The 27560-nt window shown below is 40.9% G+C and overlaps 2 protein-coding genes across 8 annotated transcripts in view; one reads left to right on the top strand and one right to left on the bottom strand.

Moving 5' to 3' along the window:
* Nucleotides 1-21107, bottom strand: part of LOC309334376 (uncharacterized protein) — an 84738-nt gene extending 63631 nt beyond the window's left edge. For 2 of the 7 annotated variants that reach the window (XR_014153051.1, XM_081848584.1), the window contains exons 1-2: nt 20458-21107; nt 7856-7917 (exon numbers count right to left, since the gene is read on the bottom strand). Coding sequence is in view for 1 of the 7 variants with exons in the window: in XM_081848584.1 (XP_081704710.1) it covers nt 7856-7917; nt 20458-20837 (442 nt within the window). In the remaining 6 variants the exon portion in view is untranslated. Of the gene's footprint in view, nt 1-620; nt 697-4991; nt 5130-6337; nt 6496-7842; nt 7918-20457 lie in introns of those variants that run through there. The other 5 variants (XR_014153052.1, XR_014153053.1, XR_014153054.1 and 2 more) reach the window with 5 other exon arrangements.
* A 41-nt stretch (nt 21108-21148) lies between these two features.
* Nucleotides 21149-27560, top strand: part of SYN2 (synapsin II) — a 147748-nt gene continuing 141336 nt past the window's right edge. Inside the window, exon 1 of the mRNA XM_081848235.1 lies at nt 21149-21561. Within this exon, the coding sequence (XP_081704361.1) occupies nt 21167-21561 (395 nt within the window). The 5' untranslated portion in view covers nt 21149-21166. The remainder of the gene's footprint in view (nt 21562-27560) is intronic.

Here is a 27560-nt window from a genome sequence, read left to right on the forward strand (position 1 = left end):
GATCAATAGCATTATGTTATTTCAGGAAAACAAAAGGAACCTAAGAAATTACTGTGCGCAGAGGGACAGGGCATAGTTATGGGAGCAGTGATTCTGCATGAGATCAAGCTGTGTGATGGCCAAAGAGGATGTTCAGGGGGAAAAGCCATAGCTCAGTGGCAGAGCATATGCTTGGAATACAAAGGGTCTCAACTTCAGTCTGGTATTTCTATACCCTCCAAGTGTCCTGATTTTCCATGGACAGTCCTGGAATTACAGAAGCTGTCCCAGTTTCTGATTTGATCCCAGAATGTCCTGGTTTTCCTTTATCCTACATGCAAAAGGTGCTTAATAAAATTCTGTGTCATAATAATTCTTTTGCTGCAAAGTGTGGAAGCTAAAAGATACATCAAGCAGTTATCACATAGCTATTAAGCAACTCAAAAGATAAGAAAGGGCTTGCCAGGGTAACAGTTCAAGTGGCAATAAGTAGATTTTTGTAAGGTGCTTACTGTAGAAAGATAGAAGTCATCAGATAACTGCAATCATGGTTAAAGCGTGTTGCCATAACCTGCTTTCTTTTTAGAGCACAATAACACTGAGCAAGCTGCTGAATTATAAAATACTTACATGTACTGTGAACTTGAAATATTACAATGATGCTTAAATGCATTAACATAAATTTGTAAGTCCATTTGTGGGCATTTATTCCAGCATCTATAATAGCAATGGAAAAGACAGTCGCCTAGAGAGTATTTTTTTATTCATTGGTTAAGTAAATAAATGGCCATCTGCTGTGAATTTGAATAATTGCAATACAGAACAATTCTAGTCTTGCAATCACACGGGTGCCCTTGACTGTTTTTTTTTTTTTTTTGTGTAGGGATATGCACTCTTGTTAAAAGTGATCTTCGTAGAGCTTTGTTAGTATACTCAATTTTCCTGCACAGCAAAAAGTTGGTACAAATTAAAATCGAAAGAGAGGCCACATGCACACCATGTATTTAAAAACATTGCTTCCTGCCCTGAATAATCTTGGAAACTATAGTTTGTTAAGGGTGCTGGGAAATGTAGCTCTATGAGGGGTAAACCAAAGTTCTGAGGACTGTTCTGGGGAGAGTCATGTGCTTTAAATATATGGTACATATGCAGCTAGAGACTAATGGTTTATAGGAAAGTTTTTAAAATGTAAAGATATGAGAGCCAATCGGAAGGAATGACTGTAAGCCTAGGACTGAATATGGTGTGAGTGAATGAACAGTAGCAACCAGTTTTGCACACATGGCAATAGCGTTCAAGACAATTTTGAACTCACAATTTGATGATGGCATTGCATCTACGTCTGTTGTACAGTGCTGATGCGAGAAAAGTGAGCTGATAGTAATACCTTAAAAACCAGCTGTAAAAATCAATTTCCTGACAGAAATATTTTCAAACTCAGCAGTGGGGAATGAAAAAGCATATTGAAGAGATTATTCAGGAAGATCAAACTGGATATTGATCAGTGAGGGGGAAATAGTAACACATTTCAAAAAATTATATGAACCGCAATCCAGAATATGTATTCCATAATAGTAGTGGTGTTGTATATCCATAATAGCTCAGTTTGCTTCCTTTCCCCAGTTTACACATTCTCTTTTCAGGAGCTGAAACACCCTCATCTTCATCCTCTTCTGGCTTCAAAAGACTAGGTTTTAAAAATCAGCCAGGAACAACAAACATATGCTACCCAAATCTAAGATTATTCTGCATTTAAAGTTGATTTAAAAATGCAGTGATGTGGCAAATAGCTTGACAACAAAGTGAGGAGTAAAGAACAATGACCCGATCCAGAATACACCAAAACAGCATAAGTAGGGTATCCTCTTCATGACTGAAACTGCAAATTGGCATTTTTTATTTATTCATGCTTTACATTAAATAGGCTTGAGGTATTTTTGGCAGGTTTTCCCAAGTCATGCCATTCAATTACATAAACTCAGAAAGACTGAAGGGTTGCCAGATCCTTAGTTCCTTAATAACAGACAAGCAACACTTGTATATTTTCTGTACCTTTTCAACTGCCCTGATGGAGCACAGAAAGTAATTCTTCTTCTTTCTTCTGTAATGGTACATTCTCAATATTCCTTTCTAGGCCAAGGCCACTGAGGAGGCAATTCTGTACTCCTGATATGTTGGCTGTAGGTGTTGCTTTGGGATAGTGTGGAAGCCTACTGCACTATTATCTCTTGAGAGACACTGGAGTTCACTAATGGTATCATATTGCAGATGGAAACTTTGCAATCACTGTGGACTAATAATATATCTCTTGACATATAAATAATCAAATTACTACTACTAATTCTACTGAATCACCACAGTTCTAGCTCTGTGTGATACATGTATGATGTTGCCCTTTCATGTAGGATCTGCTGGTGAATTTTCATTGCAGTATTCATGTTTTGGTTTCTTCCAAATTAGCTGTTAATTTAGTAAGAGTATAATTCCTCATACGGCATTCCTCCCAATACCTCCCAATACCTCATATAGCTGTATTGCTGTACTGGCTTTTGTCACTGTACACCTAAGGGAGGCCCAAGGGTGAACTCCTGTGCAAAATACTATAAAATCAAGGAATTAACTCTTGGAGGATATCTCCCAACTAAACCTTTCAACATGATGATAACTTTTTCTTTCTTTTTTCTTTTTTGTATTCCTGTTCTTTGCATAGCAGTACTCCTGAATCTCCTGTATGGCAGTGCTGTGTTGCACCAAATGCATGGGGTAAGGTGTTATAATACTTTCAGTTTTATAACAGCATTATGCTCTCAGTCTGCCTCTTCAATCCTATCGTGGCCTGCTGAAAAAGCAATTAATGAGCTTATAGACTGCCACTACATTTTCTATCTCTTCCTACATATTTTCTGACAAATATTTTAATTCACTGGCATCACATCATGTACACAATGAGAAGAGGAAGGCAAGTAATAGTTTAGATTTGTTGCTCCAGGCTCTCTGCAAACTCAGCAAAAATGTGTCTATATTCTCTATAGTTTAATTCTTATGTCCTGTAATGTTTATTTTAAGCACATCTGGAGACTGCTTTTGGGATTTTTCAAAAGTAGAACAGTGAAGAATACTTTGGAAACACTTGTCTTACAATGCTATATACCTGGCAAAATATTTAATTAATGAAGTATATCTTGTCCCAGTAGACAGCTCATTATGCATGCAGATACCTGTCTACTGGATTCAACTTCTAGGTGCTGCAGCTTTAAATCCTCAACAGCATATCAGGTTTCTTTGCAAGCTGTCATAATCTATTGTACATACACCATGTCAACAAGTTTTAATAAGCACTGGGAAGAAGTGCCTTTCCAGTGTGTGTTTTTTCTCACCAAATGAGAAAAGACCTGAAAGACCTGTTGTCTTCCTTGGCAACTCAGGCTTGAAAACTAAGCTGCTTCAGTGAACTTCTTGACTGCTTTTCACCTGAGTGCTCAAGATTTGATACATTTTTTTAAGAAACTGAAGCTGTCACAAAATCATTGTTGCAATACAACAAAACAGGCCACATTGTATACCAGATGCATCCTAAACTCAATATTTGTAGAACTAGGTGGAGGGGCTTGACTTAGTGCTGAAAACTATAAAGGGATGTTGGCTTAGAAGTCTCTTTGCTGAAAACACTGCATAGCTGTGATGCTGACACTGGAAACAAATTTCTCTTGAGCTCCAAAAGATTCATGTTCAAAAAGTAAATGCATTTAACCATGGTTTGATGGATGATACAGACTCACCTAATGGTTCAGTTGAGGCATAGCCTAGTGACTCTAGATTGTATAGGCTTGACCCAGGGAGTTATCTTCAGGTCCAGAGCAGGACCAGTCCCCTATTAGGAAGAGTGAGGTGACTCACTGCTTTGGGCTGGGCAACTAATTTTGGGTGTTGTGAAAGTTGCTTCATTTTTTACAGTTGTTGCTGTTACTGCCAGAGAGGTGAAGAGGTGCTTGTGGAATGTTCTGTCTCACATAGCAAAATACCTAGACTGAAATTGAGAACTATATATTTTGATTAAGGCATGTAGCAAAATGTTTTGGGCCAGTCCTTGTGCAGAGAGAAAATGGTACCAGACAGTAAGGACTAGCTATGATGACTATGTCCTACCTCAACTGTTAGAGGCAGAATATCTCTGAATGCCAGTTGTTGGGACTCACAAGTGGAGGAGAGTGTTTCCCCCCCACTCAAGCCTGCTTGTGGGCATCCAATCTGGTTGGCCTCTGTGTGAATAGGATGCTGGGCTAGATGGCTCATTGGTCTGACCCAGTGGGGTTCTTCTTACATTCTTAATGTGATGCTAGGATGTCTTTGGATTGGCTACGACTGTCATAATTACTGGAAGCCTGGCCTTCTGCCTTGGCCTTCTGTCTGCTGCACTTCACATTCCACCCCAGTCTTGGCTTCAGGGGCTCAGGGCTAGAGAGCACATCCTCCAGATCTAGATTTTTACATTGTCAACTATTGTCTTAATCTGGCCCTGGTGTTGGGGAGCTTATGCTGGGCTAGAGATGTTGCAAGCATTCAATCAAGGATGCTTGCAAAATCAAGAACCACTTGTTGAAACACTCACGAGTTGGATTGAAGAGAGTGGGGCCCTCCTCACCTTGATCATGCAAGGTGCCTCCATTTGTGTCCCAAAGACCCAGACAGAAATATTTATTGTTCAATAATAAGGAAATGATTGCTTTAGCCTTTCCTCACTCAACATATCTGTACCTATCTTCAAAAACAGCTTTCAAGGCCTATGGCTTTTATGACATATGTAGCATATAGCAGACGGTTAGAACTAAAATAAACAATAAATAATTATAGAGGTCTTTAGTATTATAGCACTTAGGAATGTTTGAATGTTCAGTAATACTAACTGCGGTGTACCCATAAGTGAAGCTGTTGCCCTTTATGAGCATTCAGAGGGCAGCACTACACACTTTGCATTATTATTAATAGGTTTGTACAGTAGAATGACCCTTGACAGCTGAGGAAATCCTGATGTGGTACATATTATGCATAGGCTCTTGTGAAGAATGTGACAGATTTTGCAATCCACATATTCCCAGCACACACGATGCTGCTTCTTATAGCCATGCTTCTATTTACAGGATTTAAATTGCCTGGGGTTGTGGAAACAGGGAACCATCTGTCAGAACATGCTTTTGTGAATTTATTGTGTTCATGCTGTAACAGAAAGTGACTTAGGAAGCACATATCTCATATAATGCAAGCTACAATTCACTTCCTGTGTATTGAAACTGACACTTAAAAGCTCAATGTGGCTTAAGAATGATGTGTAATTCAAAAGCAGATTATACTTCTTGTATATGATGGATTATATTTACTGGTTATAGCTTCTAAAGCTTTAAATCTGGTCTTCACCCAGAGTGCGAATGGTTTTCCCCATCCTGTTCTTTAAGGCCAGCCTGGGAAGATGGAAATCATCAGCTCATGGTTATTGGGATTAAAAGATTTGTGGGTCGTTAAAGATGGGGAAACAGTACAGAGGGAAATGGTTAACCTCCCCTCCATAAGCACCTCTGCTTTGATCAAATTTGTAGTCCCCTACAATTGATTTAATGCAAATAATAATAATAATAATAATTGCATGCTTTAATTCAATTATTTCTCATGAATGGCCTATACATGTGGCATATAGTTTGACCATCAAAGCAGACTTCAACTTGATGGTGCAACTATAGAATAGCCTTCTCAGAGAAGCCTATCAGGAAGCATTACTACCATGCCAAATCAAGAAATTTTCATACTCCAAGGTTTTTGGGTGTGCAATATTCTTTTATTGAACAGTATGCCAGGTGTTTATTGGTGTGCTAGGATTGAGTTGTCAGACGGTTTTCTTATTTAGAATAGGAAATGTACAGTCTTCAGAACTGGATGCTCAGTGATCAATCCAGACAAAATGAATTATATATCAGTTCTGCTGAAATCAATGGGATTTATGTTAGTCCTTGCTAATGAAGGCCCATTGATTTCAACAGAACTTACTTGTGACTTAAATGATTTGAATTGGGATAATTGTGTGTTGCATTTATAAACAACTAGCAAGGAGTGCCTAGCGCTGCCTGGGTAGTTTTAGAAACCAAAAAATAGTGTGATTTTTTTTAATGGATAGTTCAGTTTGTGAATTTGGACCCAGCACATTAAATATAAAGTGAAGTCAACCCAAAGTCACATTTTGGTCTAGCATCTTGATTCAAAATGATTTCCAATGTCCAAACATCAGCAAAGATTGCTGCCGCCCCCCGAAAACCCTTGTCCCAGGTTTGGTGATGGTATTTTGAAAGGTGGCTGAATCTATGTCAAAAAATGGGCCAAGTCACACCCAAGTGATGTTTTGCTCCATCTTGATTCAACATGGTGCCTGGCACCCAAACATCAATGTAGACCCCACCCTCACAACAGGAACACTCGTACTGAGTTTGGCAACAATATTTTGAGAGGTGTCCTAATGTGTTGTAAGGATCACTGAAATAATGCCACAAAAATATTAAGCATAAATATTACGGTTTTGAAAATAATAAATATTAACATTATATGCCTAGTCTTTCTATTCATGCTGCGGACGTTAAGATTTTCAACCAGAGTGTACATTTGAAGTGTAGGAATCATCTGTGTTAATTCCCCCTTGAGATATTGTAAGAGTTTAAGGCATTTGCCTGCATCAGATCTGTCTGACTATATTTGCAATAATGTTCCAGTATGTCTTAATTGATTTCAGTGTTACTACTCCAGAGTCCTTGCTAGAAGAAATTAAGAAGAACTGCCTTGCTGGATTAGAGAATGGGCACATTTAGTTTAGAATTATGCCTCCAATAGTGGAGTCTAGAATTGCCTCCTACAGTGGCCAGACAAATGGTATAATATGGTTTGGCAAAATATTCTTCTTAAGATGTTGCAGTCTTTCTAGTACATATAGTTATAGGAATCAATAATCACTTGTGTTGAGCTAATGCATAATTGACAGTGCCAGACCTTAGCAGCAGTATTTAGAGTGTTTATGATTTGTAAACTTTAAGTCAAATTTTACTCATTTTCTCTAGGTGACCTTTAATATTACTGATTGGAAGCTATTTATGTGATCTAAAAATTCATCTAATGTTCAAGAAATGGGATTATTATTTCCCCTTTTATAAATATTACTCTCTCCATTCATGGTCGCCTGGAACACAAGGGTTAATATAATCTGCAGTTATAGTAGTCACTGAAACAAGTATACCATGAGTAATGGTTGTGGTGATCTATTTTTATGAATGCAGATATACCCTTGGCCATCTGTTAACCAGCTCCTCATTATGCCTTTTAAACATTCATTTTTTTTGCTTACAATGACATAACTAAGTATCCTTGAAGTTAATCATGTGCAATTCTGTTTAGCTATTCAGTTTCAACTGATTATCTCCTTCATGCGTTCTTTTCTGTGATCTATGGAACTAGAGCAGCAGTAAACTGATTTCTCTGTTCCTCTTCCAAAAGAAGATTATTGCTACAGCCAGAGTGGCTCCATGGCAAATCCAGACAGATAGCCATGCAAAATGGTGAAGGTATAATTGTGAAAGGTTCTTTCACATGTACTAAATACTGCATGACTACAGTTCTTTGTTCAGCTGTTAATAACATATGTCACAAATCAAAAGGAAAGTTGCAGGTCGCAAGTTGTAAGGAGCATTGATTGAAATATGATGTCACACTTACATTGTTGCTTCTGCAAGTACAAATCGTTAACCCAATCTAGCTAGAGAGCATGCAAGTACTAAAGCAGGCATTTTATCCCGAGCTGGATAAGGAAACCTGTGTACTGTAGACAGAGTTAACATTTCCTACTCACCCAATCCAGTAGCTGGGACTGTGCAATGATATTCCAGAAAATTAGTGGTAGCATCAACCGGTCTGTCAGGATGGGAAGAAAAGAGCTGGATTTAGTCCATTTAATCAGACCCCTGATTAGCATGGCTGTGCATAGCCCTAACTACTGTAATCACTTCAGGAAATTTCCAAAGCATTTTGAAATCTGTCTTAATGATTTGCACCTGGGTGACAATAGTATTCCAGACTCTTTTTAACGTAGGTCAATTTTATATCAGAACTTTGGAAGAAGGCTTCTGAATAAGTGGATTTTTAAAGATAATTAGGATATGTTCATTACACATTCTCCTTGTTTAAATTAGTGCAAGAAACAAAACAACACAATAATATTAGCATTAATTCTGAAATAAGTGATAAAGAGCCTATCTTTCCATATGTTAAAAGTCATAAACAGAAGCATTTGTTAAGAAGAAAAAGAATATTTTGTCAGGCAACTATATCTTACACCAGTAGTGTACTTTTGGACCAACATAACATTGCCAGTCATCAGAAGCTGTTGCCACCATCTAGTTCCATTTTACATAGCATTTGTGAAATTGAAAACATGGTAGCTAGGAGTAAAAGTACCTGCAGAAATTAATCCAAGTCCTAGAATCTGAATGTTAACTTGACCAAGTAGAACACTCATTGTGGAACAGAATACAGACACCAGTCAGTAACTAACCTGACTCCTTTCTCTATTCCTCTATGCAGTGATATTGATTTGGCTGGATAGAAGGTGGGTGATGCAATTACATATACTTGATATAGGAAATGTATCATCACAATTGAGCCGGAGTTAAGCACTTTGAAATTCAGTTGAGTTTAGTGAGTTATAAAGTTAAGAAGGTGCTCAGTTCCCATTCAAATCAGTGGAAATTGTGTTTAATTTGTGCTAGATTGTGCCAGTGATGTTACATAATTGGGATGTTGTTGTGGGGGAGTTGTTGCTGCTGCTGGGTTTTTGTATCTTTATTATAGATCTTGTTGTGAATTATCTGGAAATAGTTCAGTCTGGTTGTGTATTTTTTAACATTTAATTTATTGTTTATGGCTACTTTTGTTATGTTGTAGTTATGCATTTTTTCATGTTGTAAGCCACCTTGAGCATGGTTTGAACTGCAGAAAGGCAGCATGCAAATAAAACTATGTATGTATGTACAGTGGTACCTTGGTTCTCAAACTTAATCCGTTCAATACCCGAAACTGTTAGAAAACCAAGGCATGGCTTCCAATTGGCTGCAGGAGCTTCCCGCACTCAAGCAGAAGCTGCATGGACACTCGGCTTACTTCTGGGTTTGAGGCATTCGGGAGGCAATTTGTTCGACAACTAAGCCATTCGAGAACCAAGGTACCACTGTATGTATGTACAGTGGTACCTCGGGTTACATACGCTTCAGGTTACATATGCTTCAGGTTACAAACTCTGCTAACCCAGAAATAGTACCTCAGGCTAAGAACTTTGCTTCAGCATGAGAACAGAAATTGTGCTCTGGTGGTGCGGCGGCAGCGAGACGCCCCATTAGCTAAAGTGGTGCTTCAGGTTAAGAACAGTTTCAGGTTAAGAACGGACCTCTGGAACGAATTAAGTACTTAACCTGAGGTACCACTATATGTATTTAAACTTCCACTGGTAAAAACTACAGTTCAGAAATTAGAGCCTTAACACCTGTCTACTTCTGGAAGTATAATAAGCATATATAGCCATGCCTAAAATTGGGTGAATTAAGTAGCTAAGAATCTAATTGGTACTTAGCCAATGGAAATTACATAATAGGTAGCTACCTAATAGGAAACAGCATTTAAATACAGTTGCCAATTATGTATCATTTTGCCTTTTTTTTTCTTTGATAAGTAATATTATTTAAAGTAAAGGTCTGATGATATTCTTCATATTTATTGTTCAGAAAAAATACATTTTCTTTCCAGAAAGACCCACAAGCAAGTCAAATTAATTTTTAGAACTGAAAGAAAATTATTAAGTAATGCAGAAGCAAAGCGTCAGAGGAAATGACCCAGGAGAAAATAAAAGGCTTATTGAAAAAAGTAATCTGGCATTTGAATAAACTTAATGTGCTTCTATTCACTTTAGAGCTTTTGTGGAGTATAATGCATGAGGGGGAAATTGTGGTGAAAAAATAATGTATGAAATACAAAACAGACTATAATTAATTGAGCATTTTATCTTAACATATAAGGACATTTGATTCAGAGGCAAGAGCACAGTGTTGGTCACATATAGAGAATAACCTCATACAGTTGCCCAGATAATTGTTGGGCTTTTAAGAATATAAGCTGAGCTCTTTGGGTAAAGCCAGTGGCCCACCTGGTCCAGCATCCTGTTCTTAGAGTGGCTGACCAGAAGCCCATGGAAAACCTGCAAGCCAGACATGAGCAAAATAGCACTCTGTCCACCTTTAATTTCCAGCAACTGGTATTCAGAGGCACAATGCATCTTACAGTGGAAGTAGAACACAGCCATCGTGGCTTGTAGCTGTTGATAGCCTTGTCTTTCATCTGCATGACAAAACAGATGTGAAGACACATCTACATTCACACTATGAACCTTTTATGAGGCTCTAGTTCTCCACATGGAAGCAAAGGATAGGAGAGTTGGGTTGGAGGCAGAGGCTAAAAAGACCTCAGTTCACTTCCAGTCATCTCCAGAGCAGGAGCTGTCCTTGGTGCTGTAACAACTGACTTACCATGGTGCTGCAGATTTCCTTGCATCTTTCCAACATAAGTATACCTTCAGTGCTATGTGGAAAAACTATTATAGAACTCTTAGTAACATCAACCATAATTATAGAACTCTTATTAACATCAACCATAATTCAAGAGATTAACATAGCTACACCTCTGAAAATTGCTACAGTGGAAGGCACAAGAGTTAGCCATATGGCGTGGGTATCCATCACTGAATAATCTCTAAGTTTTTAAGGTGCCAGTAGACTAATACAGTTACCCTTCTGGAAATAATAAGCCTACACCTTCATCTGGTGATTTTGCACTCACTGCCTACTGACATTGATGTGTATCTCAGTCATGTGAAAGGATCTACGGCATGTTTAGCTTTGAGACACTAGACGACCTCCTGTCTTTAGATTTATGTGTGACCTAAGACCAGTTGAGGTTTATATAAAAGATGCTTATTCTGAATCTTTCAAGACCTACTACTAATGAATGAGATGAACTATTGAGATAATTCTTTTAGTTTTCCTGGGGCATGCAGAAAAGAACATTCCACTAGCTCTTGCCTGGGAGATTACAGTAGTTGAAAAGATAATGACACATGCTGTAAGTAAGGAATTTGGCGGTTGGGATAGTCAAAGAAAATATAAATGTTTAGTTTTCTATGAAGAAGAAATTACAGAAGTAGGGAAATTCTTATGGGTGAACTGGAAAAAGAAATGGCAAATAATAGGAAGAGTATTATTCCCCCATTTCTCAGAGCACAAAGGGAGAATGCCTTGTATCTCTTGCAGTTTTAACTTAAACTATGTTGTTATAATTGAAACTCAGCCAGGCCTCTGTTGGGAAGCAGTCAACAATAGGTATTGATGAGCTCCTAATTCCTCGCTGTTTTGCATTTGAGAAACTAATTATTGTAATATCTCTTTGCAGTCAGTCTTATAAGCAGCTTCCTCATTCAGCTATTCAATTTTCCAAGCCTCTAATGCGTCAGAGAAGAAAAATACATAGGGAATATATTCATCTTCTTGAATCTTAAATATTTTTGAGACTTTGAGAGATGTGGCTGCCTTAAGGGTTTTCTTTCCTCCTAAAATAATCTCCATAATTTTTAAAAGAACAGTGCATCTGCTAACATTGATATGGAAATAAATATTTTTCCTGTTTAAAATGGCATTAGTTCAGCTTCTAGAACCATAGGAATAATAAAACTCACAACAACACTAACAATAATAGTAGAAAAACCAAAATACAACAAATCTGCCAGTAAAAACAGAAGCTGACAACAGCATAAAAGGGCTTTAACATTAAAGTTATGTTAAAAGACGAGGAAAATGTGAACCTATTTATCTTGCACTGGGAATGACAATAAAGTAGGTACACTTAAGCCTCCCTTAGAACTTCTTGCATGGCACCACCATCAGAAAAGCTCTTCTTACAGCTGCCACCTATTTTATTTCCAGTGGTGAAAGTACGCAAAGGAGATCTTCAGATGAAAAAAAAAATCTGCTTGGCTGGATTGGTATCTGATAAGATGGTCCAACAGATACCAGCCTTCCAAAACCTGAACCATTTATTTATGTAAAATATGTATATTTCTTTAAAGAATTTATACATCATTTAACTAATCTCTAAGCAGCTTACAAGGATACAAAACAAAAAATAAAAATCAGTTAAAATTGTATGATTAAACTTCAAGTAAAATGCCTGCTGGAATAAAACATTATTCAGTAGGTGCTGGAGATTCAGTAGGGTGGGGGCCTGTCTGACCTCAACTGGAGGGTATTTGCATAAAATTGGACCCACATTACTAAACACATAGCTTCGGGTGGATCCGAGTCCTGCATCTGATCCATGGGGGAGTGTTAACAGTGATTCCACTGAAGACCTGAGTGACTGGAGAGGGATATAAGGAATCAGATGGTCCCTGGGGTATCCTTGACCCAAACTGTCATAGGCCTGGTAGATTAATACAAGAACCTTGTAGCACATACACAACCAGGGCTAACTTTTGAACACCAGTTATGTGCTAGCAATAGTCTGTCCCCATAATCAGTCTAGCTACAGCATTCTACACCTGCTGGAGCCTCTGAACCAGGCCCAATGATCGCCTCACACAGAGTGCATATAACCATTTTAGCTTGCAACGAAGATAAAGCAAAGCTAAGATACATACAATAAATCAATTAAATATTTCACAACATTATAAAAAATGCAACACAGTTTAATACCTAAACATAAAATTTATTTATGAAATGCATGCCCCCCCACCCTATTATCACATGTGTTATAATGGTTAAGGTCTGGTTCAGTCTAATATTGTGTGACAAGTTCTGGCTCAGACTAACATTTCAGACTATGTGTGAAATGTTTTATACTGCACAAGCTTGTTCCATAGCTCTCTTGTGAAATTGAATGGTTTGGAAGAACAAGAGTTCTAAGACTCTTAACCAATAACAAAATGTGTATCTGAAGAAGTGTGCATGCACACGAAAGCTCATACCAAGAACTGACTTAGTTGGTCTTTAAGGTGCTACTGGAAGGAATTTGTTTTGTTTCAAGAAAATATTAATTCATGCTGTTACTCCTCCAAGATGTGGGGTTGACCCTAAGTCTAAATTGAATATCAGGTTGAAGGATTAACTGTGAAATCTGAAATTGACTTTGGAATATGGGTGAAACCTGAACTTATAATAGCATTAATTAAGAATTTCCCAAGACTTCTAACATGCCTCTATCAGCAAAGTCTCCTATATCAACATTTTCCTTATTTCTCCTTAAATAAGACCTTTATGCTGTGTCAGGGATAGCAGTTTTGTGGTATGATCAGATCCTGGCTCAAGGGAAATTGCTCTGGCATTGCACTGAAGTCGGACCCATTTAACCCCAGTTCTGTAAACTCCAGTAATGAAGGATTACATTATACACTATCAACTCTGGGTTTCATTTGACAATTCTCATCTGGTGTTCATTTTCATCAGAAGGGTGGGATATTAATGTTTTAATTATACGTTTTCCCCAACATGCATTATGGGTAGAAGTTTTTTAAAAAAACATTAACATAATATACTCTTTTCACTCGTTTAAATGTCTTGGGAAATTAAAACTAAACCTGTATCAATAAATAATTCAGGTTTACGGTTCAGCTACTGCTCTCCTTTCAAATTCTTTGTTGACTTGCAACCATATTGTAACTTATCTAAATTTTACAGTCCGTTATTATTTTGTGCAAACTAAAGCAACAATTAATTAGAACAACTTGTGTGCACATCATTTTGTTGTCAAATCATTATTATGAATCCATTAATTCAGATAACAAGTTAATGCACAAAACAAGCTTGAATGAGTTTTAATTCCACATGATTAGCTCTCATTTGGTACATTGCTATGAACTCCACAGGTTTTTTTTGAGCAGAGAGTTACCTCTTGCTGTGTGCAATTGAAATCCAAACCTTTGGGGATTATCATACAATGTATGGAATCTATAACAAAATGTTGCAGTGTAGAGTGCTCCTTTTCATTGTATCTGACAAAATGCTTAATATTCTTCCCCTCTCCTCAGGAGTCCCCCCCCCCCAGATTTTTTGTACATCTGTAATCCTTTGGCCTGTTGTCTTTGTCTATTGAGTTTTCTTGGCAGGGATACTGGAGTGGCTTGCCAGTTCCTGCTCCAGGTGGATCACGTTTGGTCAAAACTCTCCACTATGACCTGTCCATCTTGGGTGGCCCTGCACGGCATAGCTCATAGCTTCTCTGAGTTATTCAAGCCCCTTCGCCACGGCAAGGCAGCGATCCATGAAGGGGGATGGAAGGACAAATCGTGAAGCTAAGGCTCCAATACTTTGGCCATCTCATGAGAAGAGAAGACTCCCTGGAAAAGACCCTGATGTTGGGAAAGATGGAGGGCACAAGGAGAAGGGGACAACAGAGGATGAGATGGTTGGACAGTGTTCTTGAAGCTACAAACATGAGTCTGACCAAACTGCGGGAGGCAGTGGAAGACAGGAGTGCCTGGCGTGCTCTGGTCCATGGGGTCACGAAGAGCCGGACACGACTAAACGACTAAACAACAACAATCCTTTGGCTCTCCCATACCTTGTAATACCCTTGTGTGGATGGTGCTAATTGAGTAAAGGTACTAATTTGGCTATGTAATGATTGTCACCAACCCCAAACTTAAGAAATTGCTGGAATAATTTACTTTAACAGAAAATGTAATTAGTTGTACATTTTCCATACACTTGTGGTGTGTTATCACTGAACATTTATTTACTACCACTTGGAGATGCTTGATTAAAACTTAAGAAACTCATCAAAATAGGATTTACTAGGTGAAAGAGAGATCCCTAAATGTGATGTTACATACACATGAAAAATTACAAGACAAGCTACTTTGACTAGGAAAGACAATAAGTTTTTAAAGAAAGATACATGGGAGTATAACTGTCTTAGTTTGGCCAGCATATAGGTCACAACACTACAGCTAGTAGCCTTATTAGCTTTCAGGATGTGGTTAAAAACATCATAAAACACCACAGTGTTGGCTTTTATCCTATTAAGCCAGGCATAGGCAAACTCGGCCCTCCAGATGTTTTGGGACTACAATTCCCATCATCCCTAGCTAACAGGACCAGTGGTCAGATATGATGGGACTTGTAGTCCCAAAACATCTGGAGGGCCGAGTTTGCCTATGCCTGTATTAAGCCAAAATCCGCACTGCAGCTTCAGAACAAATGAAAAAGAAACATTATGTTCCATTGTGTAGCACCATGGACAGCACCCAATCACATCAAAATGTATGCTTACATTTCTTTAGTTGTGCCTATTCTTTTCTAAAATAGAATAAGTATTAATATGATTTATTTATTAAATTTCTATCCTGCCATTTCTCCCAAAAGAGTCCAGGGTGGCAAATGACAAAACAGCAGAACAAAAAAAATAAATCAAACAATATAAAAAGGTTAAAAATATTTAAATAATAATTTAAAATAGGATATTTATTAATAATATCATTATATTTTCTATTACTCCTATCTTAAATTAAAAATCAGAAAACAAATTACTAGAATATGTGGATTGTGTCCAATTCAGGTCTATACAAAATAGAGCCACTGAAATTAGTGAGCTTCAGTCACATCCATTTAATTAAATGAGTCTATTTTCATGCAGTTCTGTATATCTAAATATATATGACCTTCTTAACGGCTTATTATGTACACACTGATATGATCCTGCAAAGTATTTCCTGTGTTCTTATTGTGAAGGAAATGCTTGTTCTTTGAAGTAGGCTAGCATTAACCTATTTAGAAAGCCCTTCTTCAGAACTAACAGCAACAATAACCCAAATTGTTGTCCTCCATAGATGGAATTAATGTTTGGTAATATTGTTTATGGCCTTAGAAAATCTGCCTTATATAGAGTCATACTACAGGTCCATCTAGCTCAGCATTGCCCTACGCTGATTTGCAGTGGCTCGCCAGGCTGCAAACGATAGTACTTCTCTTTTCTACCTGGAGATACTGGGGTTGAACCTGGTTTTTGCTGTTACATGCACGGAATGTATTTTGCCCTTCCCATATATGGGAATGTATACCTAAGTACAGTGGTACCTTGGGTTACATACGCTTCAGGATACAGACGCTTCAGGTTACAAACTCCACCAACCTAGAAATAGTACCTCAGGTTAAGAAATTTGCTTCAGGATGAGAACAGAAATTGCGCAGCAGCGGGAGGCCCCATTAGCTAAAGTGATGCTTCAGGTTAAGAACAGTTTCAGGTTAAGAATGGACCTCCGGAATGAATTAAGTTATTAACCCGAGTTACCACTGTACCGCAATAATTAGGTTGAGAAAATATATTGAGTTAGTGTGTAGGAGTGGTTAGACTGTCAGAATATAAATGAGGAGTTCAATCTATATTCAGCTGGGTGACTTTGGATCAGTCATTGTCTTTCAGCCTATCCTATCACAAAGAATTGTTATGACAAAAGGGTGAGTCATATACACTGCTCTAAGCATGGGGTAAAAATAATAAATAATTGTCAAACAGCAGAATTGAGAAACATCTGTGAGTAGACATGTTCTCCATCACACATCTTCTATTGCACAGAACTATTTCACTCTAAGGAAAGAAAACAACAAAGCAGGCTTGCATTAACAAAAATGTTAGCATACTAGCAGTGATCGCTGGAGTAAAATGTCAGCTGGAGACCAGTTCTCTACCCTCAGAAATACTAATAGAGTTGTTGATGGTGACTGATCAACCTGCAAGTGAATTGCAAGGAATATACACCGCCATATAGAATCCAAGCCTGAGTGATTCTGATTGGCTCTTTGGGTGGATTCACATTTACCATATGGTTATTGCTTTAAAATTCCTCCTGTAGTCGTTTTGATTACATGCAGAGCTAGTTGTTTATAGAGTCTGGCTGGTGCTGCATCATGATCAAATGAGTCAATAGACATTGATAGCTGACATGCTGTTTTAGGAAAAGCATACGGTATTTACTTCACACTGTGTAGCATCAACAAATGTCCAGTAAATGCTATGTGGCCTGTAAAGTATTTTTGGGCCAAAAAGTTATTTTATTGTGATAACCATAGTTTTTGCTTTTTCTTCTTTTCTTGAACATATTCTTGATATCCAGGTGCATCCATCTTGGCTGCCAGTCCTGGAAGACCTGCTCCCAGTTATTATATGGCTACCCTTATGGATCAGGTAAGCAAGGTTTTCCAGAAAGAAATAAGAATAGTGACTGGAAAATTTTGAAAACGTAGTTATAAATTCTGGCTTAAAATGCTTTAAGTAACCCCACATTTTCTGTTTATCCAGCCTTTTTAAATAGGTTTGACTCCTTGGATTTGATATTGTGTGCTTGCAGTAGCAAAGTGCTTGGTCATCTTGGCTCGCTGTGTTACAATGTCCATTCACTATGTCATATATAACCAGCAACCCCCCAACTCCCCCAGCACAGTACTTGGCTGCAGATGTCTTCAGACTGCAGTCTCACAGTCATTCCTTTGCCAAGCTCTCAATTTTGATCAGGAATTTATAGCTAAGTATGAGATTCTGGTACCCTCAGCTAGGAATCTAACAATAGAAACATAGTGATAGATGGGATTTACCAGTTTTCACTATATAAACCTGTGTCATATTGCTATTTGTATTTTTTCCTTACTGAAGGGAACATTTGAAATGTAATTCTTGAGTGAAAACAAACAAACAAACCAAAAATCATTCATTTGGCATCTGGTGGAGCTAAATATTTCATACAAAGAACTGTGTTATTGTGCAGCCTAAATAATAAATGGTTGCTATGTTTGCTTTAATGGCTCACATATTACTCTGGCATAAAATTATCTTTCAAAATGTTGCATATTATGCAGGCGATTTTACTATGTCCATTTTTATGCTATACTCAGTCACCTTAACTGTGTATGAACTGTTTTATTCCCACATTTGCAATGGCCACTAATTTTTAGCAAACAAAACTTGATGATTTATCATATTGTCGTTTGCATCCCAATTTCTGAGTGGCAAAAGACTCCAGGGGTTCCAGCATTTACCCAGTTTCAGTGGAATGAAGGTCAATGGTTTCTTTAGGATACACAATTTAATTTACAGATCTATCTATCTCCCCTGAGCAGGGGGAAGGGGGCACAGCATCAACACTCCAACAAACCTTGTCTCCTTATTAGGCTTCTGGAGTGAAAAGCCTGTGTCTTGTCAGCTCCCATTGTCACTCAGTCTCTCACACAAACCAGCTCTCCTATTGTTCTGCTTACAAAATGATGTTGTATCTAGTCAGGGGAATAAGTGGGGGAAATGCCCACCCCCTGCTGGAGAGCACCAACACTTGGCTGCTGCTATGGCAACATGACCAACCCTTCCGTTATGGAGATAGGTTGTTGAACTGGCCATCAGCTTGAGGAAAATGCACTTTGCCCCTTCCATGTCCTCCTGTTCTCTCTCATTCTCTTTGTGTTATTCCTTAATGAGCAGCAGCCTATCATTTAAATGTGATTGCCCATGCACATACAGAAAAGCACTTTTTCAAGTCCCATCCATGAGGCACACTGAAGCAGGCAACAGAACCCCACTGGGGTGGTAACCCCCATGGGCGCCCCACTGGCTGCTGGAAAACTGGTGGCAGCGGTGATCTGGTGAGCTCTTGTGAGAGCATGCTGCTGCTGCTGCTGCCACTTCTCAGTTTTCTGGCAATGGGGTGGGCCGATAAGCGTCATCCTCGCTTCTCCTGTGGTTGTGGCGGGCCACCACTGGAACCGGTGCGTAAGAGAGAAGCCATGCAACTCCCATTTGGGAGGTTCTTTTGTGGAGTGGCAGCAACCAGGTGAGGCATTACCAGGTGAGGCCACCCCTGCACTAGCTGTACTATTTAAAAATGACACCATTAAATAACATTGAGGTCTCTTCTTCCTCAGGAAAGGGCACAGTTACGAAAGTAAAGTTACATGACAGAACTGTACGAATGTACCCTGACAAGGCCGGTCAAAGACGTTTTAGCACCTGAGGCAAACCGCAAACTGGTGTTCCTCTTCCTACCAGGGAAGGAGGACTGAGTGAAGATGTACACTAGGAACATGGAGGGAATAAGGATCTATAGTGGGATCTGCTGCCCCTGTGGATCCTGCCACCTGAGGTGGTCTCAGCTCTTTGCTTTGTGGGTGGGCCGGCCCTGCCTCATGCTGATGGTGCCACACATCAAAAAAATGTACCCGAGAACGTCCCGTTCCCATGGCAGTAAATGCTCTGCAGTGAAGGATGGCTGGTGTAAATGGCTTTCCTTACCAAATGGATGGAGGGAGGTCACAGCAGTCTGATGAGAAGTGGGGATGCCCCCACTGTTTTTTCTTGCAGCTGTTTTTTCTTGCAGGGAGGTTTTGTTTTTTTCAGTTGTAAATGAAGTCTTCCCTAGGAATTTCTCCCCCGGCAAGGCGTGCACGTCAGAACTGGCCTGGCTAGCTGCCTCAGTGGCAACAGAGGACCCCGAGGCGGCAGCTTAGCCGAGCGCCTCATCGGCTGAGCAGTGCATTCTGGGCGGGCCCTGGAGGTACACATGGCAGAGCTTACTGGTGCCTCAGTGGCAACAGAGGAGCCCAAGGCAGCGGCGGCTTAGCAAGTCTGAGCGCCTTGTTGGTTGGGCAGTGTGTTCTGGGCGGGCCAGCGAGGCGCGCACGGCAGAACTGGCCTGGCTGGCAGCCTCAGCGGCAACAGAGGAGCCCAAGGTGGCGGCTTAGCAAGGCCGAGCGCCTCTTCGGCTGGGCAGTGTGCCCTGGGCAGGCCGGTGAGGTGCGCATGGCAGAACAGGCCTTGCTGGCCGCCTCAGAGCAAGGCTGGGGCCGGGCTCCTTGGGGGTGGGGTGGGCAGCCACTGGGCACCTCGTTTGAGCATTGTGCACTGGGTGGGCCTCTCAACGGCCCGCCAATCCCAGGAGTGCACGAGGGTGGAGCCAGCCGGCTGCCTCAGCTACTGGTGTCCCTAGCGCCTATAGTGGTACCTTGGTTTAAGTACTTAATTCGTTCCGGAGGTCCGTTCTTAACCTGAAACTGTTCTTAACCTGAAGCACCACTTTAGCTAATGGGGCCTCCCGCTGCCGCCCTGCCCGCCAGATCACAATTTCTATTCTCATCCTGAAGCAAAGTTCTTAACTTGAAGCACTATTTCTGGGTTAGCGGAGTCTGTAACCTGAAGTGTATGTAACCCAAGGTACCACTGTATAGATAAGATGGCCCTGAAGGAGGGAATAAATATCTATACAGGAGTCTAATCTGCTGCCCCTGTGGATCCTGCCGCCTCAGGCGGTTGCCTCACCTTGCCTTGTGGGTGGGCCGGCCTTGCCTCATGCTGATGGTGCCACACGTCAAAAAAATGTACCTGAGAACATCGTGTTCCCATGGCAGTAAATGCTCTGCAGTGAAGCGTGGCTGGCTGGCTTTCCTTACCAAATGGCTGGAGGGAGGTCGCAGCAGTCTGGTGAGAAGCTCCCCGTGGTTTTTCTTGCGGGGAGTTTTTCTTCCAGTTGTAAAGGAAACTTTCCCTAGGAAACTGGCAGCATCTTTCCCTGAGGTAAAGCACAGGTGATGGGAGGGGTTGTTTTGAAGAGGATTTTCCCGTGCTCCGGAGGGGAGGCGGGCGAGGCGAGGCGAGGCGGGGCGGGGGAGACCGGGACGGCGCAGGGCTTTCCCGCCGAAATGAGCGCTAGTGGGCGCTGAGCCCTCGAGCGCCGCCGCCCTGTCGGAGGGTCCCCCTTTCATCTAGCCAGTGAAGCGGCTGGGCGTCCTCCGCTGCTCTGCCTGCTCACATTCACAGCACAAGCAGCGGGCTTGGGCGGCTGCCACCTAGAGACCGGAGGGCGGGAGGAGCGCGGAAGAAGCAGCGGCAGCAGCAGCAGCAGCAGCAGCAGCCGACGGCTCCAGCGCTGTGCAAGCGAGAGGCAGGCAGCCCTTTCCCTCCTCTGCGCGACCCAGCGAGGAGGCGGCGGCGGCGGCGGCGGCGTGCCGAGCGCCCAGTCAGCCAGGCTTTGTTCCTCCCGGCGCCTCCTGCCTCGCCGTCCCTCTAGCCTTTCCCCCTTCGTGGCGGCCAAATGATGAACTTTCTGCGGCGCCGGCTTTCGGACAGCAGCTTCATCGCCAACCTGCCCAATGGCTACATGACCGACCTGCAGCGGCCGGAGCCCCAGCAGCCTCCCCCGCCGGCAGCAGCAGCAGCAGCGGCGGCGGCGGCGGCGGCGCCTGCTTCCTCGTCGTCCTCGGCCTCGGCTTCCCCGGCCTCGGAGCGCAGGCAGCCTCAGCCGGCGGCAGCGCCGCCGCCCCAGCAGCCGCCGCAGCAGTCGGTGGGCAGCAGCTTCTTCAGCTCGCTCTCCAATGCCGTGAAGCAGACGGCAGCCTCGGCGGGCTTGGTGGACGCCGGCTCGTCCTCCTCGGCGGCTGCCAAAAAGTTCAAGCTGCTCCTGGTCATCGATGAGCCTCACACGGACTGGTAAGGTGCTCTTTCCTTCCCTCAACCACCCCGCCACCCCCGGCTGCAAAGTGTCCGGATTGGTGCCTCGCCTCACCCCACCCGGTTCGGAGTGGCAGAAGGCGGGAAAACAGGGCAAGCCCTAGTAGGCGCTACAGCCGTGCCTTAGTGCGCGGGAGAAAAGCCCGTAGGCTTCGAAGGAGCGCGGAGAAAATGCTTGTCACGGGCGCCCACTGGGCTGCAGGGAGGACGGCGGGGGGGGGACCCGAATGCCGCTGGGTTGAGGCAGCAACAGGGCATAGAAAAGGGGGGGCTGTCTGTGTGCTGAAACGGCAGAGAAAGGGTCACCTCCCAGCTTTACTCTCTAGGCAAAAGAAACAAAAAACAAAACCCAACCTTCAACGTGGGGGGGGGGGGAGCCAACGGACCTGCCTGTAGATTGTCACGTGCCGCTATTAGGCATGTGCATATTTGGCTGGGAGTACATGTGCTGGGAGCTTCCCGCTGACTGCAGCTTCCCAGCGCGCAACACACTCGGTGAATTTACACCAGTACCATCACCCATGGCGGCCTTTGTGTACAGATTCCGTGCAAGGATTTTGCAGGGGCTGAGGGAAGTGTTCATTAAACCCTGCAAATGTATCTGTGGTGCTTAGTTACACCAGAGATGGAACCTGTGAGACAAGGCGTGTAAGACTGGTGTGTTCCCAGATACAATTTTTAAAAGCACTATGCACAATTTGCCTAAATATTGTGAACATGCTCTCTATTTGAACAGAGACAAGCTTTTATCAGATTCATTCCAAATAGATGAGGGTAACTTCATCAGATCTGGAGTGTTCAGATTTTAGTCCTATTTATCATAGTTGTTTCCACAAAATATGAATAGTGACTGCTAGATCACTGGCATGTATCCTGTGTGAAAGCAATTTTATTGTACATTGTTTTGACAAAATATTAAACCTCGGTTTACAAAAGGGATGTGAAAAGGTGAGGTCTTACAACAGCAAAGAAATAACCAACCTGGATGTAAAGTGTCAAGAGAAGTTTTCAGTTACCTGATTTTGGAGCTAGACTGTTTTCCTTGAGGCTCTGGAAAATATTTACATAGTGAACATGGGGAATGATCTGTGAGTACCTGATGCGGCACTATTACTGAAGCTGACAGGTGTGGATCTGATCAGCTATCTAAATGAAAGATGAATGGGAGCTCTGTGGAATATAAGGATTTGTAATAAGTATTTTTAAAAAGAAAGAATGTTTATACAGTGTTGGTCATGAGGTCAAATGTGCTGCAGATTATAACACAAACAATTGCTTTGTACAACACTTTAAATAGCATGCCTTTCCTGTGTACCTGACAGCCATGTTTATGTGTGCACTCTAGTCACGAAAGCATATGTTTCAATAAATGTCTTAGTCTTTACAGTACCATGATAATCCAGTGCTATGCATGTCCACTTGGAAATAATCTCCACTGTGGATGGTGGTCCTTGCTTCCTAGTAAGCGTGAATAGGATTATATACAATTACCTGGTAGTAAGGCTGCAAATCTAATCCAATTTACCTAGGAGTATGCTCCATTGAATTCAATAGGACTTACTTCTGAGTAGATTGTTAGGATTATGCCATTAAACTCAGTGGGGTATACATCGGATTAAACATGCATAGGATCACAGCGCTGTTTTGCTGCAATACACTAACATTCCTGCTACTTTGGATGCTTGTGGTGTGCATGAAAATTAATAGAGATTTTAAAACAGTGATAAGCACTGAACATGCAACTGTTCCCATCTTTCATTATCTATCTGCCTGCACTGTGTAATATGGTTATTGTGGAAATTAAAGCAAAAACAGTTAATGGTTTAGTATTTGATTTAGATTATCTTGCCTTGCTTTCCCCCCTCTGGTATTATGTGCAAATGATAGTTCTAGATAATGAACTAATACAGCTCACAGCAAGAAATCTTACTTTTTAACTCAAAATGATAGTGTGAATTTAAAGGAAAATGGGCTACCACAAGATGTGGTGATAGCAACTGGCTTATAAGCATGAATAAATTCAAAAACAGAACTATTTATGGCTATTAGCCATGACAGTTAAATGGAGCTTTCATGACAGTAGCATTTGGAGTACTAAATGCTAGGGGCAAATAAAAGGAGATCCTTCATGCCTTGCTTAAGATGTTCCAAAGATGTTTGAATGGCTGCCTGTTGAAAATGAGATGCTAGGCTAGAGGGGCCTTGGTCTGATAGTCTAACTCGTAAACCAAATCCTGGGTACTTTTGCTTCAGTGACAGCAACTGTCAGACATTTCCCAAGGGGGCATATCCCTTTGGTTTCTGTGCAGCAACACAGTATGTGCATTTCCCCACCAGACTAGTGATGCTTATGTACCTTTGAGTATTGCCTCCTGCTATTCATGTTTTCCATTTTAAAAATCTCTTAAAATTCATATCTCTATTACAATAGATTCCAAGGTACACTGGATTTTCTTTTTATGGCAATCATAGTATAATTCACCAATATTTGGTTAAAGGAACACTCTGTTCCAGATCTAGATAATAAATTGTGGTTTAGGAAATGTCAGCTGTGGTGTCCCTCTGTTAAATATGTCTGTTTTATGTACCTGAGTTATTCTATTTAAGCTCTTTATTTGGAAGGCTTTTTTTAAGGCAGAGGTTCTGTTTGCAGAAAAACTTATGAAGATTTGCTAGATTTGTAATGGAGAAATGAAATTGCATATTACATGGAATGCATTTGTCTCATTAGGAAATATATTTTCATAGTAAACATAAATGAGTATCAGTTTGTTTGACCATATGGATCAAATTAGAAGAAACTACGGTATATTTTAATTTATTACAATCTTTTCTCTTTGGGTTAGAATAAGACAGCAGCTACAACTGGTTTGTTTAACAACATTAGCCCCTGGTGAAGCCTCTTTGTGTGTATATCTAGATAATGCAGTAGGAACATTTATGCTACAAGGTCAGAACTATTTTATCTTGCATTCAAAATTAGTTCCTTAGACTTGTGCATCTTGGTCTGTAAATCTACTGTTCTTATCCCATCAATGTGATAAGAGGTCTGCTAATTCTAAAGCACCTACGGTACATCTAGGTTTGCCAGGTAAAAACCCTTAGACAATTTCTGTCCTCCTAAGTGTTGCATAAAAGAGAGAATCCCCACCAGGTATGGTTATCTGCCAGTATAAGTAGTGTGGGGTACATCTACAGGAGTGGTATCACTCAAGCACTGGGTTTGATTACTTGCTCAGGAGCAAGTCTGTCAGCATAATATTCAATAGGTAAAGAGGCAGATGTGTGTGTGGGTATCTGGAGCTTTTCTACTCCAGCTGAGGCTGGTTCCCTTCAGAGAATACCTCTACACTTAGATCTGCTGTTCCTGAGAACTACAGAGGATAACTACACAAGAAGATTCACTGTTCATTCGCTTTGAGAGTATTTGAGAATATCCCAATTCTACCTCAGCTTATTACATAATTATAGTCAGTGTGCCACAATTGACAGAGGTTTGTGCTTCTTCACACCTTGTGTTTCTGCTACCTCCCATGAAGAGTCTGGAAAGAGCAGTTTGGTAATGCAGTTTGGTTTTTCTCCATTTCCATCCTACTTTAGTCAGTATTTTGGAACAAGTTTCCTTTTCCCTTTTTTAAATAAGTGCCTAACTATACACATAGTTTATGTTGACAAATAGCTGGGAGTGCTTGCTATGTTATAAAAGTAAGAATTTTGCTGCTCATACTTTATCAATCTGAGTATAGGTGCAGGAAGAAAAGGATAATTATGATATGTGGTCACCAGAATTATTTAAACTGTGAAAACAAAAATTTGCTTCATTCTGCTACCATGTGAAAATTGGTTGTGGTATTCTAAAGTACAGTCATACCTTGGGTTACAGATGCTTCAGGTTTTTTTGGGTTAAGGACCGCTGAAACCCGGAAGTACTGGAATGGGTTACTTTTGGGTTTTTGCGGTCGCGCATGCGCAGAAGCACCGAATCGCAACCTGCACGTGCGCAGACACGGGTTGCAAATGCTGCAGGTTGCGAACGTGCATCCCACACGGATCACGTTTGCAACATGAGCGTCCACTGTAATGCTGTCAATGTTTGCCAAAAGGATGCAGTCATGGGATGAGAGCTTAAGGAAATAAAAATTATCTTGAATAGTCACTGTTGGATATAAACATGTGTTTCTTTCTTCAGTAATAAACTAATTTAGAATAGATTTCAGCATGCTGGCACGGCACCATGATAATTATTATTCAAAATTGCCTTTCCAATCAATACATCATGCCCATATTGATATTTCTACAAACATTAATGTCTTGCTTATTTATATATACATACAATCATAACTGTAGAGTTGGAAGGTACTACGAGGGTCATCTGGTCCAACCCCCTGCATTGCAGGAAACTTTTGCCCAGTGTAGGGCTCAGGCCCACAATCCTGAGTTTAAGAGTCTCATGCTCTGAGCTATAGCTAAGGTACTAGATGGATTGTACATTGAACCTGCTTTCTTTGGATTACAGTAGTTACTTAGGCTCAGCAAATACAATTTTTGAATATCGCAATGCTGAAAAACATTGATTTTGTCCCCTGCCTATTCTATTGTGCAAAATGAGTTTACGCCAGTTCATATAGTATAGAAGAAATCTAAATTGTTCTATAGCTCTCAAAATGAGTTTGCTACGAATCTTCCAAGATCACAACTTTATATTTAAGAGAGCAGATAATTGATGAAAACGGGGAAAGTTCTATATCTAAAACTCAGAAACAAAACATAGGATTTTGCATATCAATGAGAAATTAGATGGGGAGAGTATTCAACCGCACAGCTGTCTTTTTAAGATTCATATTCAGAAGCGAAAGCAAAGAAAAAAAAGAAGAAAATGTTTAGCTTCAGCTTTGGAATTGGGGGTAACTCATTTGTCTCAAGTTTTATAGGCCTAAATTTGGGCAGTACAGTTGAGAGGTTTGTTGTCTTGAAGCTAAACTCCTACCCCTGCAAATATTTATTCTAGGATGAGTCAGAGCAAAGCTCTTCCTAGCACCTAGAACTAGGTATAGCTAGTCTTGGGCAAACCCCTACCTCTTGGGTTTCATTGTTTGTGTTCCAGAAGCTGCAGCACACTGCCCATCTGCAGGGCAGGCCTTACTATTAGTAGGCAAAACTTGCAGATAGTTGCCTGGGTGACTTTTCCTTTTCAGTACTTCCTTCGTCTATGTGTTTCTCCATAATAGCAGTAGTGGGCAACTGAAGGCCCAAGGTTATAATGGTAAATGAGGTGATGAAAATGTTGAGTAATAAGGAATTGCAATAGCAGCAGAGGAATCCAATTAGGCTTCATAGTAAGCTAGAACACTGCTCTTAACTGGTCACAGCCCAATCCAAGGTAGATTGCAGCAGGAGCACTACTGCCATGCAGGTATGTTCAAAAAGACTTAAGAAATGGTTACCCAAATGCTTGTTTTGGTTAGAAGTGGGTTCTGGGTCTGAAAAGGTTAGAGGACAAACCATTGGGTTGAAAGGTTCAGGCTTCAGCTTCTAGTGTAGTTTGCTTGTTTAGCCAAAATGTTACCCATTTAATTTAAATAATAATAATAATAATTTATACCCCGCCCATCTGGCTGGGTTTCTCCAGCCACTCTGGGCAGCTTCCAACAAAATATTAAAATACAATAGTCCGTCAAATATTAAAAGCTTCCCTAAACAGGGCTGCCTTCAGATGTCTTCTAAAAGTCTGATAGTTGTTTCTCTCTTTGACATCTGGTGGAAGGGCGTTCCACAGGGCAGGTGCCACTACCGAGAAGGCCCTTTAACTGGTTCCCTGTAGCTTGGCTTCTTGCAGCGAGGGAACTGCCAGAAGGCCCTCGGCACCAAGCCAGTTTTTTTAAAAAAAAGATCAATATAGCCACTTTCTTATTTAGCAACAAAAAAGGTTACATAAAACTTTCTGTTGTTATTATTGACATTCTAATGTCATTATTAGC

Source organism: Podarcis erhardii (genome assembly GCF_964252035.2).
Source record: "Podarcis erhardii genome assembly, chromosome: 2".
Classification (NCBI taxonomy): domain Eukaryota; kingdom Metazoa; phylum Chordata; class Lepidosauria; order Squamata; family Lacertidae; genus Podarcis; species Podarcis erhardii.